The sequence below is a fragment of the Salvelinus sp. IW2-2015 genome, linkage group LG20 (assembly GCF_002910315.2).
Source record: "Salvelinus sp. IW2-2015 linkage group LG20, ASM291031v2, whole genome shotgun sequence".
Classification (NCBI taxonomy): Eukaryota; Metazoa; Chordata; class Actinopteri; order Salmoniformes; family Salmonidae; genus Salvelinus; species Salvelinus sp. IW2-2015.
The window spans coordinates 31396572-31410410 of NC_036860.1; the positions used below are offsets into that span (position 1 = coordinate 31396572).

A 13839-nucleotide genomic window follows, 5' to 3' on the forward strand; every position below is an offset into this window, starting at 1 on the left:
GAGATGGGGTGTACGGCACACACTATCAGATCAGTCCTCTCCTCCTCCACTCACCGCATCCACACACCTTTTCAGCCATCGCTCAAGGTCACCCCACGTTCTCTCCAATGAAACGCACAAACCAGTTTGTCATTTTCACGGAAAAAGAAAGTGAATGGGTTGCTATGCTTTATAGTGCTGCGTCAAAAGAGGCGGAGTGTGGAAGAAAATATATTTTTTCGGGGACAGGCATTGTGGGGGGTGGTTGGGGAATGACGTGCTAGGGAGGAGACTGCCGATTGGCCAGGGCAGGTGTCAGTCGCCACGCTGCTGCAGACGGACAGGCCACTCGATGAATATGGATGAGAGCAGTGAAAAGGGTGATGCGGCAGGGAAGACCCCCCCCTTCAAACCGGTGCAGGCTTGAACAATGCGTGGCGTCTTTCACTGAAAATACTGAGAGCCTGCATTAGCATTTTCTCATACAATTGAGGCTCTGGCCAGCTGCAGGCATGGCTTGGATGTTGCGGTGAAATCTTTTTTTTGCACCCACTGATGTATTAGACCTCTGTGAAAAAGGTTGACTGGCCGCATTCCTCAACGCCACCATTGCACCTATGACTAGCCTAACGTTAAGGTACCCTTACAAGATTGTACCCCGGTATTGATGGCGATCTGACAGAGGATTTTACCAGCAGATCTCAGAATGGGTAAGAGCCAAACTGTTTTTGTCATGACTTGTTGAATTCATTTATCACACTCAACTCTTTATACTTGACTACGTAAAATCTATTCTGCTCATTATTGCCCATTTTGTTCCATCGTTCTTGCTGCCTGTCAGCGCCAGGTTGGTCCATTGACATGCAGAGTGGGTATTTGGAGGGAGTGGGGGGTGGTCACAAGGCATTTCCTCCTGACCCACCCCCCTTGAGTGACTTCACTAAACACGTTTGGCTCAGTGTCCGTGTCTCTCCTTCAAGCCATCCCTCCAGTATTGGATGCATGGGGTTTGAACTCAACAGCCCCGACTGGCTTAGCTTCCCAACCTGCCCCATACTGCTCCCATTCCCCTGACGGATTGCAGCAACAGATTGCCATGTTTACTCTACTACATGACGCCATTGAAACCTGTTAGTGTGATTTTTCAGACGCTAGGACGAAATTAATTATTGACTAATGACTGCAAACGCTACCTGTGAGGGCAATGGAGTGAATCTCAATGGCATGCTCTCCCCTGCTGGGTTCACCCTGGTTTTAAGACATATAGAAACGGGAACTTGTGCACCCCTGCCAACACAGGTCTAATAGAGGATATTTCCATTCCTATTGTTCAGTTTATCCTGTGTGGAGAGTTGTAATAACATGTGTCCTCTGACTGACAGTAGAAAAGTCTGTACTTCCATGAAGACAATGTCAATGTCTAAGCCATGGTTTTTACTTTTTCATCAAGGTCATCTATTCTTTTTTTTTCCTGGAAGGGAAAACTTTTTTCTCTGAAAGGGGAAGATTAATGGAGTAGAAAGCAGAAATCCAAGCAGAAAAAGTGCCTTGGCTAAAGGAGTATGGTTTGTGTCAGATTGTCATAATGGTTTCTCTCCGATTGATAGAGGACTAATGGATGTTCTCAGAAAGGCTCTATCATTCATCGGTGTGATTTACAATATAAATGTGTTGACGGACTAGACATGTGAAGGTGGTGTGAATTTTCATATAAATGTTGGTTCTAGTAGACTAATGTGTGACCAGTAAGGAAGGTCCTTTAGTCCGAGTTAACAGAATTGACTTTGGATTTTAGATATCAACGTGTCATGACTTTATTGAGAGACCTATCAAAATCCAAATGGAACATGAGGGGCATGTTAAAAGAATCAGTAGAGAGTTGACACGTAGAGTGACTGAAATCCCTAGATGTCACAGTGCCACATTCATTGTGATCAGGATCTAATGAGCCCATTTAAGAGGCAAACAGAAGGTCAGTCTTAGAACAGTGACATCGATGTGTGCAGACCTCCATCCATCCATCTTCCCTGGACGAGCCTGCAAATCCATCCCCCTGCATGAAGCTATACAACGACGACACAGGCAAACACGCATCTTGGCGTTGTCAACCAAAATCACCATTAAAACGAACAACTACGGTTTGATATCGTCATTATCTTTTTTGTGTGCTGGTCTGTATTAAAAAGACGTTTGTATACTGATATAAACACTTCTTTGAATGTACGTTCTTGACAGAGTGACGTCACCCTTGCTGATGAAGCATTGAAGAAGTCCCAAATTGGAGTCATTCATTGAAAAAGGAATGTTAAAACTAGTAGTTGATATCTGAAAACCATACTAGATACTTTTTGGGTCATACCAGCACAGATGATTGAAGAATTATTTAGGCTATTATTATCTAATTGATTTCTGGGGTGACATTGAGTAGTAATTTTTCTCACAGGTTCATATATTGATCGCATGTCTGTCTCCCATGTTGATTACTTATGTCTGGAATAGCACAACCAGGTGTTGGTTGGTACAGAGACGGAAGAGGAAGTGAGACATCCCAGTCGCAATCTTTTTCTGGTTAATCTACAGTTAATGAACTAAGCAGACCAGAACCAGCTGCTATTGCATTGGTATCTATGGGAGAGCCATCCCTTAAGCAGACCGGACCTCTGACCAATCCACCATCTTTGGGTTGGTATTCGCAATAATTGGCACAGAGTCCAATCCCAACATTGGGTTGATTGCTCTACCCAATTGCTACCCAATCTGGATTTGTTTGGAGTGACACACACTGCTCACCTGGGTGATGATTAAATCTTCTTGATTAGCCAGTATGTGGAGTGGAACATTCTCGATTAAAAGGATGAAGAACAGAAGGTTTGATCTGTGAATTCTTTGAGCTGACATGATATCAATCACTGACTGATACAAGACAGTGTTGTAAGCCACTGAACCCCCTTTTCAACGGGAGGAGATTGAGTCTGTCTTTTTGGCAGTATCCAATTTGAACAAATCAGAGGGATTTTGTTTCCTTATGCTAGCATCTCTAACAGTTATTACTCTGGATCACAATTGGTTGGATTTCATGCACCGCAAGCATATGTTTCGACATAGTCCTGTGTGAGTAATAGTCTGAGTAATGTTAATACATCCTATAATTCTCACCATTCCGATGATGTTTATGCTGCCCTTTGTCTCTCGGATTGAGATTATATATATTTTTTTTTACATTGTAGGACTTGGCTTGGATTGAACCATGAATTAGATATTTTGTCAGAAGATTCTGATAAATGATACTAAAACTCATTGAAAACAGTTAAAATTAGACCTCTGCAAACTGGAAAGGAGGTCAGCATTTACTCCACAGGAAATCTGGGACAGAACACAGAACGTGTCACCAAACTCTGATGAAATATGGGACTAGAGGCTACAAAAGAATCACACTCCGAAATGAAAAATACCTTTAGATACCTTCCTACCAAAGTGTCAGTCTGACAAGAATATATGTGGCTAGCTACCTATTCAACTGTTTGCATCTGATCTGACGCTTACATGTTCCTATTGAGAATGATTGAATGGAGCCAGTGTGAATGGAGCCAGAGGCATGTATCAGCTGAGGTGTCTGGGTTACTTGCAGTATGGTGTATGTGTGTAGACTACAGCTTCTTTACTAGCTCTGAACCTCTCCTGCCTGTTCGTCTCTCTCTCTCTATGTCCTTCCAGAGGAGGGTGAGTACTTCCTGAAGGTGCTGATCCCCAGCTATGCGGCCGGCTCCATAATTGGCAAAGGCGGCCAGACCATCGTACAGCTGCAGAAAGAGACGGGCGCCACCATCAAGCTGTCCAAATCCAAAGACTTCTACCCAGGTAATTGGATCCCACTTTGTCCCTGATCTAATTTTCCAAATATAAAGGCATACACCCAAGTAAGAGCCCCCAAAATCATCGGACTCTCTCAATTCAAGTTCAGTACAAGACGTTATTTGTTGGTTACGCTGCAGTTTGAATTCCAACTGGGGAGCCCAATGAGTTTGATCCAGCCTTCCAAATGCACAGTATTTTTACCCAGACAAAAGACCTATTCAGATGCTACAGCTGCTTCTGACTCAGGAATAGCATTTTTAGATACAAGCAATTGCTCTTTCAATTTGGCTGTGCTCTTAGCAGGGAGCTGATCCAATTTCTGTGAAAAGTCTGTAGTCCCCAGAAGTACTATCATTCTTCATTCTGCTACAATGCAGACTGCATTTAATCAATTCCCCGCTTAGCTGCCTGGCTGCCATTTTACTCCAAGATGGAGAGAGCACATTATCCAATGTCGAGGACATGTAAGGTACACTGAAAGCAGTAGTCTCCCAATAGGGCCTTGTTCTTAAAAACATGTCAACATGGAAAAAGATGCTCATGTTTTCCCAATGACCCCACACTGATGGAGGTCACTGCACTCTCTGGTTGGTGCTGAAGCATCTTGTCTTCGGAGCAGGAAATGTGAGAGCCGCAGTAAAGTGTATGCGCTTGTCCTTCATGGCTGAGTAAGCTTCAACCTTCTGGAAAATAACAGGTGTCGGGCGGCTCGCTGTTGATTAAGATTAAGATTACTTTATTAGCCAATTGCACACAAATTTGACTTCCGCTTTTAACCCAACCCCTCCGAAAGTCACACATACAGGTTTATGGAGAGGTGCAGGGGGCTGCCACACTGGGCACCTGTTGTTGTGGGGGGTTATGTGCCTTGCTCAAGGGCACAACAGCAGGTAATGGCATCTAGGAATTGATACCAGCAACCTTCCAGTTGCCAGGTCACTTCCAGACAGATGTTTTCTTGTCGGACACTGGATTAGAACTGGCAACACTGCAGTTGCTGGCTCACCTCTCTAACTGATTGAACAAAAATGGCAATATGGCTCAAATATGGGCTATGTTCTGACACGCGGAAGTTGTGATATACTGCACTTGGACTAAACCTTGGCAAAATATTAGGTCACACTTTATTTGGATAGTCCATCTGTAGATGCTCTACAGATTGTCATACTCTCAACAAACTATCTGTTGATAAGCAACTGCTTGCTAAGGTTAGGGTTAGGTTTAGAATAAGGGCTAGGGTTAGGGTTAAGTTTAGGGTTAGGATAAGGGTTAAGGTTAGTGTTAGTAGATAGTTAAATTGAACGTTACTGATAGTGTAACGGTCCTGACCTGTTTTATGTTGTTTTTGTATGTGTTTATGGTCAGGGCATGTGTTTTGGGTGGGCAGTCTATGTTATCTGTTTCTATGTTGGTTTTGGTTGCCTGGTATGGCTCTTAATTAGAGGCAGGGGTTTTTGTGTTCTCCTCTAATTAAGAGTCATATTTAGGTAGGGTGTTCTCACTGTTTGTTTGTGGGTGATTGTCTCCTGTGTCGTTGAATGTATGTACCATACGGGACTGTTTGGCTGTTCGTTTATTTTGATGTCGTCTGTTTCCTGTCCGTGAGTTTACGTTTAGTTATGTAAGTTTATGTTCAGGTTTCGTCAACGTCGTTTTCTTGTTTTGTATATTTGAAAGTGTTTTGTTTCGTGTTGCCATCGTCATTAGTCAAATAAAGATGGCTTACTTCCCGAKTGCTGCATTTTGGTCTGATGATCCTTCTCTCCTCTCCTCGTCCGAGGATGAGGAGAGCAACAGCCCTTACAGATAGTCTGTAGAGCATCTACAGATTGACTATCCATATATAAAGTGTTACCAATAATTATTGAACCTTGGCAAGAATAGAAGTACAATAATATTTCCTTTTTAGGGTATCTCCTATTCCCACTACTGCACTATCTGAAATACTGGATTCATCGATCGTCACCATGACACGCTGAAAATGAACTATAGTAATGGCTTACTTTTGCATACAATGTAGCAGCACTACTTTGTAGTGTTGTCACGATATCAGAATTTTGACTTTGATATCGATACCAGGTTCAGCATCACAAAGCTCGATACCAAAACTATAGCAAAACGATACCAAGGGAAAAAAGAAGGCGTATTAGCCAGTCACAGAATGGCACTCGATCCAGACAGTTCTTTTGAGTTCAATATCATAACATTTGAAATTGTAGATGTTTGAATGGATGCATTAAGAAAACAATTATACAAGCATGCAATTTATTTGAAAGGTCAATCTCTAGTCTATTGATAAACTGGGTGAATCAAGATGTAGCCTAGGCCTATTAACAATACAGGTGAATACATATTCAATAGGAGTGTGTGCATGCAATGAGTTATTGAGCTTGTTTTGGCGGAATTCATGGGGCTACAGATGAAAAACAATGTTTACCTTCCATTTGGGGCTTATTTTATTATTTGCATAGAAGAAGCAATCTCTTCTTTTGTAAAAGTGCGTGCTGTCTCTTTAAGACCCATGACGTCATACACACACTAAGTTCTAGGCTTGAGCAAATATGATCTTGGGAGAGATGTGAGGCAGGGGAGATGAAGTGAATGAATAAAGTTTTTGGGTGAAAATCAGCAGCATTTAGCATTTTGGTTTACATATGATTACAAGCAAGGTACTAGGATAGTCAATTGATGTTAGCTTCTGCTGTAAGCTTTCTTTTGTGAACAGAAATGATTCAATAGCAATGGTCATCGAAATTGTTAAAAGGTTTTAAAAACTATTCTAATAAATGCACATTTGAACAATGAATTAAGATACTCCAAACTTTTGGAATTTTTATAATCCAGTTTTTTGTTGTTGCATATATGAATACATTAACGCAAAGGGAGGAACAAGGCTGCAACCACCAACACTTTCTCAGTCTACCCTAACTGCAGTCACATAAACATACTTTACGATGTTTGCGAGATCATACATAATATCACTTTCATCCGAGAGCTCATTTTCGAAAGTTGCTTTCATTTCAGCACATCTAATTTATAAACATTTCAACTGTGTTAGATTATAACTTTTTCCCAATTACACAAAAAATGAACACCCATCAAAATAAAGTGATTTTTCTTCTCTTTCTTGTGATGTTTCGAGACGGTGAGTTCAATCTCCGATGAAGCGTTGACAGGTCATTACAAGCATTTCAGCGGTCGTAACGTTCATGGGGGGAAAAATTGACAGACACAAGCAAAAGTATGAAATGAGTTGCAGGAGTAAAATTAAAGCAGTCAATCCAGCGAGATTTAAGTAACAAGCGGATTTAGCGCCCCTCAAACACAGGGAATAGATGGCTAAAAGACAGATCCTCAGCTGGGCGGGGCATGCGCGTTGCTAGTTTCAAAATTGCAACATGCCATGTTGCATTATTCAAGTGTGTTAACTTCTGTGCAGCATAAGTGGTGATGCAGCCCAGACTCCCAGTGAGAGGAGTTGTTCTTCAGGACAGGCTAGAGCTAGGAATGAGGAAGTGCAACAGGCACTGTACTGTCGTGCTATAAGAGGACATTGGCTGTGCTGATAGACAGACTTGATCCTCTCTCAACCAGTAGATGACGTGAGACACATTTGACAGAAGTACCGAAAGTGAAGAAAAAATGAAGAGGTATACCGTGCAACACGACTACTTAGTATACATTGAAAACACACTTTGAAGCAGTTGTGCTTTTGTATCCTCTTCCTCTCGCTGGGTGGTGGATGTGTTGATAGAGCACCACCTGCTCTGCCCCGCCCCATCCTCATCGTGTTGTGAGGAGTTCAGGGAGAGGGTGCTGGCAGCCATTTCATTGGGTACTGCTAGGGTCCCCAAAGTCAAATTAAACTACTACACCATCTCACACAATGGGCCCGAACTCTTCCAGAAAGTCTGCGTGTATTCAATGTACACTTATATGACCAAATATACGAAGCTTTTGCACCTGTTCAAAGTTTGCAGCCGTTATTTTTTACTGAGGAATTAAAAGACGAGAAACAAAGCTAATCAATGACATTTTATTTTGACTACCTTGTACCTCACCGCACCTCACCTTTCATTTTCGTTCTACCTTTCGTGATTTATTCCCTACTGAACTTAGTGCAAATATGTTGTAAATTCTGCTGCAATATTTTATCAAACTTGTTTTTAATGACAAACAGGTAAATATTTACCAAATATAATAAAAAGTAACACAATAAGAATAACAATAACGAGGCTATATACAGAGGGGGTACCGGTACCGAGTCTGTGTGCGGGGGTACAGGTTAGTTGAGGTAATTTGTACATGTAGGTAGGGGTGAAGTGACTATACATAGATAATAAACAGCGAATAGCAGCAGTGTACAAAAGGGAGGGGGGGCAATGTAAATAGTCTAGTGGCGATTTTATTAATTGTTCAGCAGTCTTATGGCTTGGGGATAGAAGCTGTTGAGGAGCCTTTTGGTCCTAGACTTGGCTCTCTGGTACCGCTTGCCGTGCGGTAGCAGAGAGAACAGTCTATAACTTGGGTGACTGGAGTCTCTGACAATTTTATGGGCTTTCCTCTGACACCGCCTATTATATAGGTCCTGGATGGCAAGAAGCTTGGCCCCAGTGATGTACTGGGCCGTACGCACTACCCTCTGTAGCGCCTTGCGGTCAGATGCCGAGCAGTTGCCATACCAGGCGGGGATGCAACCAGTCAGGATGCTCTCGATGGTGCAGCTGTAGAACCTTTTGAGGATCTGGGGACCCATGCCAAATATTTTCAGTCTCCTGAGGGGGAAAAGGTTTTGTCGTGCCCTCTTCACGACTGTCTTGCTATGTTTGGACCATGATAGTTCGTTGGTGATGTGGACACCAAGGAACTTGAAACTCTCGACCCGCTCCACTACAGCCCCGTCAATGTTAATGGGGGCCAGTTCGGCCTGCCTTTTCCTGTAGTCCACGATCAGCTCCTTTCTCTTTCTCATATTGAGGGAGAGGTTGTTGTCCTGGCACCACACTGCCAGTTCTCTGACCTCCTCCCTATAGGCCGTCTCATCGTTGTCGGTGATCAGGCCTACCACTGTTGTGTCGTCAGCAAACTTAATGATGGTGTAGGAGTCAGGTTTGGCCACTCAGTCATGGGTGAACAGGGAGTACAGGAGGGGATACACCCCTGAGGGGCCTGTGTTGAGGATCAGCGTGGCAGACATGTATTTGCCTACTCTTACCACCTGGAGGCGGCCCGTCAGGAAGTCCAGGATCCAGTTGCAGAGGGAGGTGTTTAGTCCCAGAGTCCTTAGCTTAGTGATGAGCTTCGTGGGCACTGTGGTGTTGACTACAGCTCAACGTTCAATGAACAGCATTCTCACATAGGTGTTCCTTTTGTCCAGGTGGGAAAGGGTAGTGCAATCGGGATTACGTCATCTGTGGATCTGTTGGGGCGGTATGTGAATTGGAGTGGGTCTAGGGTGTCCGGGAGGATGCTGTTGATGTGAGCCATGACCAGCCTTTCAAAGCACTTCATGGCTAATGACGTGAGTGCTACGGGGCGGTAATCATTTAGGCAGGTTACCTTCGCTTCCTTGGGCACAGGGACTGTGGTGGTCTGCTTGAAACATGTAGGTATTACGGACTCCGTCAGGGAGAGTTTGAAAATGTCAGTGAAGGGACTTGACAGTTGGTCTATCTCCATTCTGTGTTGAGCTATGAGAGGCCTATGTTGACATGTCATGTTCATACCAATATGCACAGATCACCCCTTAATCTGTAACACTGCAGGTGCCTTGGCTTACCCTACCTACAGCACAACAAGGATACAGACAGACATACATTCCACGCAGCAATCTGCTAAGTAGTGATAGCCCTGGTTAGAACAATCCCACCCACCTCCAGTCTCCCATCCACCAGTGTACAGTGCATTTGGAAAGTATTCAGACCCCTTGACTTTGCCACATTTGTTACGTTACAGCCTTATTCTAAAATGGATTAAATATTTTTTTCCCTTATCAGTCTACCCACAATACCCCATAATGACAAAGCAAAAAACTGGTTTTTAGAAATCTTTACAAATGTATTAAAAATAAAAACAGAAATACCTTATTTACATAAGTATTCAGACCCTTTGCTATGAGACTCAAAATTGATCTCAGGTGCATATTGTTTCCATTGAACATCCTTGAGAGTCCACCTGTGGTCAATTCAATTGATTGGACATGATTTGGAAAGGCGCACACTGACAGCATGTCAGAGCAAAAACCAAGCCATGAGGTCGAAGGAATTGTCCATAGAGCTCCGGGACAGGGATGGTGTCAAGGCACAGATCTGGGGAAGGGTGCCAAAAAATGTGGGGATCGAGGGAAAGTACAGAGAGATCATTATTGAAAGCCTGCTTCAGAGCGCTCAGGGCCTCAGACTTGGGCGAAGGTTCACGTTCCAATAGGACAATGACCCTAAGCATACAGCCAAGACAACGCAGGAGTGGATTCTGAATGTCCTTGAATGGCCCAGCCAGAGCCTGGACTTGAACCCGATCGAACATCATTGGAGAGACCTGAAAATAGCTCTGCAGCAACGCCCTCCATCCAACCTGACAGAGCTTGAGAGGATCTCCAGAGAAGAATGGGAGAAACTCCCGAAATACATGTGTGCCAAGCTTGTAGCTTCATACCCAAGAAGACTCGAAGCTGTAATCACTGCCAAAGGTGCTTCAACAAAGTACTGAGTAAAGGGTCTGAATACTTATATAAGTGTGATCTTTAAAAAAAATATATATATATACATTTGCAAAAAAATGTTTTTAAAATTTAGTTTTTGCTTTGTCATTATGGGGTATTGTGTGTAGATTGATGCGGGGGGCGCGGGATTTAATACATTTTAGAATAAGGATGTAACATAAGAACATTTTGAAAAAGTCATGGGGTCTGAATACTTTCCGAATGCATTGTAAGACATGAAACCATGAATGGGGGAAGGCCTTGATGGGAATGGGAACTGTACTACTAGGCCCTGCTGTGGTGGCCTGACATAGATGACTGGAGATAGTGAAGGGTGTGAACGATGCATGATTGTGTGTGAGGGGAGGGGAAAGGGGGGCAGTCCCAGAAATAGCCTATTTCAATCTCTCTCTCCTTGGAAGTGACTGAGCCCCAGCTGTAATCAAACTGCTCTCTCACTACGCCAATTTTCCTCTTCCCCTCTCTCTCTCCCTCCTGAGCCTGTTTTTCTCATAGCACTTGTTCTTAATAGTTTGGAAGTTTTATCCAGATTAGAAGGCATTGTGCCGTCTCTACAGAGTTTTGTTTGCCTCGTAACGAACAGCCCCAGCCCCCTTTTGTCATTCAATCACATCCTTACTTATACCATAACTGACAGAATTAACCATACCCCAGTATTTGAACAACATACTGTTCACTCATACTGTACACACGTGCACGCATTAATGTACATACGCACAAATGTGCACACACACACACAAATTTCACAGCAGCTGCAAATTAAGCTGAGAGTCCTTGGTGAGGGCGCAAAGAACCAACAATCCAGGCTCCCTGCTTTGTGCAGCTAGCCGTCAGCTCAGTTAGCATATAAAGTTACACACTGTGCTTCACAAACAGATAAAATAGTTATGATGTCATAGGAATGGTGCTGAATTTTTAGATTAGCCGAAAAACAGAAAGACTGACCTCACCCTGAAAAACAACACCATGTCAGTCCATTTTGTGTGAGGTAGTTCGATCAAAAAGCATGTTACATAGTTAAGTAACCTCATTGAAATGCTTTGAAGACAGCCTTTTAGTATTCATAGTGAAACGCAGATAGTTGTTACTGCTTTATAGCCCTCTGCAGTTAAAAAATTGCAGGCTTTTACTGAAGCCACTGGACTCCAAATTCAAGGTCCTACATCATTCTGCCTTTGGAACTGCTGCCCTGTGTGCCAGACCTCCCTCTAAGATTAAACATACTGTTACTCTCATTTTTATTACACACATATCAGAACCTATATGATAACTGCTCCTAATAACGCTGTCAAGTAAACCAAGCTCCCAGAGAACCTCAATCCCACCCAAATTACTTGAAAAGAAACCATTGCGGTTCTTAACCCGTCTCAGTCAATGTATGACAGCACTTTGAGGCACAGGCACAAGTATACGTAAACCCATGATGCAACCTACAGTAGTAGCCCCATAGGGACTATACTCTGTCCATGCCACACAGCATAACTACTGAAAGACAATATGGTTGAATGTCTTTACATTGGACTCTAAGATGGGAACAGTAGCAACCAGCCGGAGTTGGATCGAGTTTGAGTGAGATCCTGTCCCGTCACCAGACTGTGTGGGCTGTGTGTTTTGATAACTTTGACGGACATTTCCTGAATGTTGACAAGTTCTTCTAAGGGCAGATGTGTGTCACCCAATTCTGTAAGGGGAGATGAGCTCACATTAAAAGGAAAGGAACACAAATGGCCCGGACTGGCTAGAGTGGAGCAGTATGAACCCGCAAACGTAACAGGCCAGTCTCAACCAGCCGGTCTTCCTGATAGGAGAAAACTCGGTTAGGTTGACTCTCGTCGCTAACAGAGAACCCCCCCCCCCAGTTAAAAGGTCTTGTCACTAGTATTGAATACATTTTTCACTTATTGGATTGTTGTATTTGATCAGATTTCTGTTCACCAGCAAGTCATTTCAACAGTCGATTAATTCTTTGTAATTTAATTAATTATTTATTTTGATAGATATAACACAATGTAGTGCTTATTGTAAAGCTGGTGGTGTGAGATTGAATGTATGATGTGGGTGTAGAAGTATTTCAAATCATATTTTATTTGTCACATGCGCCAAATACAACAGAATACAACCTTACCGTGAAATGCTTAGTTACAAGCCCTTAACCAACAGTGCAGTTCAAGAAATAAAGTTAAGGAAATATTTACTAAATAAAGTAAAACAATTATATCTAAAAGTAATACAAGAAAATGACATAAAAATAACGAGGCAATATACAGGGGTACAGTTTAGTCAAAGTAATTTGTAAAGTTACTATGCATAGATAATAAACAGCAAGTAGCAGCAGTGTAAAAACAAAGTAAGTAGTCCGGGTGGCCATTTGATTAATGGTTCAGCATTCTTATGGCTTGGGGGTAGAAGCTGTTAAGGAGCCTTTTGGACCTAGACTTGGCACTCCGGTACAGCTTGCCGTGCGGTAGCAGAGAGAACAGTCTATGACTATGGTGACAGATGTCTTTGACAATTTTTGGGGCCTTCCTCTGACACCACCTAGTATATCTATCAATCAATCAATCAATCAAATGTATTTATAATGCCCTTTTTACATCAGCCGATGTCACAAAGTGCTGTACAGAAACCCAGCCTAAAAACCCAAACAGCAAGCAATGCAGATGTAGAAGCACGGTGGCTAGGAAAAACTCCCTAGAAAGGCAGGAACCTAGGAAGAAACCTTGAGAGGAACCAGACTCTGCGGGGTGGCCAGTCCTCTTCTGGCTGTGCCAGGTGGAGATTATAACAGTACATGGCCAAGATGTTCAAACATTCATAGATGACCAGCAGGGTCAAATAATAATAATCACAATGGTTGTAGAGGGTGCAACAGGTCAGCACCTCAGGAGTAAATGTCAGTTGGCTTTTCATAGCCGATCATTCAGAGTTAGAGATAGCAGGTGCGGTAGAGAGAGAGAGTCGAAAACAGCAGGTCCGGAACAAGGTTGCACGTCCGGTGAACAGTGAACAGGTCAGGGGTCCATAGCCGCATGCAGAACAGTTGAAACTGGAGCAGCAGCACGACCAGGTGGACTGGGGACAGCAAGTAGTCATCAGGCCAGGTAGTCCTGAGGCATGGTCCTAGGGCTCAGGTCCTCCAAGAGAAGAGAGAAAAGAAAGAGAGAGTTAGAGGGAGCATATTTAAATTCACACAGGACACCGGATATGACAGGAGAAATACTCCAGATATAACAGACTGACCCTAGCCCCCCAACACATAAACTATTGCAGCATAAATACTGGAA

At 43.1% G+C, this 13839-nt stretch overlaps 1 protein-coding gene across 1 annotated transcript in view; it reads left to right on the plus strand.

Annotated features, from left to right (window-relative positions):
- Positions 1-326: 326 nt before the first annotated feature.
- Positions 327-13839, plus strand: part of LOC111980902 (RNA-binding protein Nova-1-like) — a 33539-nt gene continuing 20026 nt past the window's right edge. The window contains exons 1-2 of the mRNA XM_024011953.2: positions 327-689; positions 3694-3837. Coding sequence (XP_023867721.1) covers positions 686-689; positions 3694-3837 — 148 coding nt within the window. The 5' untranslated portion in view covers positions 327-685. The remainder of the gene's footprint in view (positions 690-3693; positions 3838-13839) is intronic.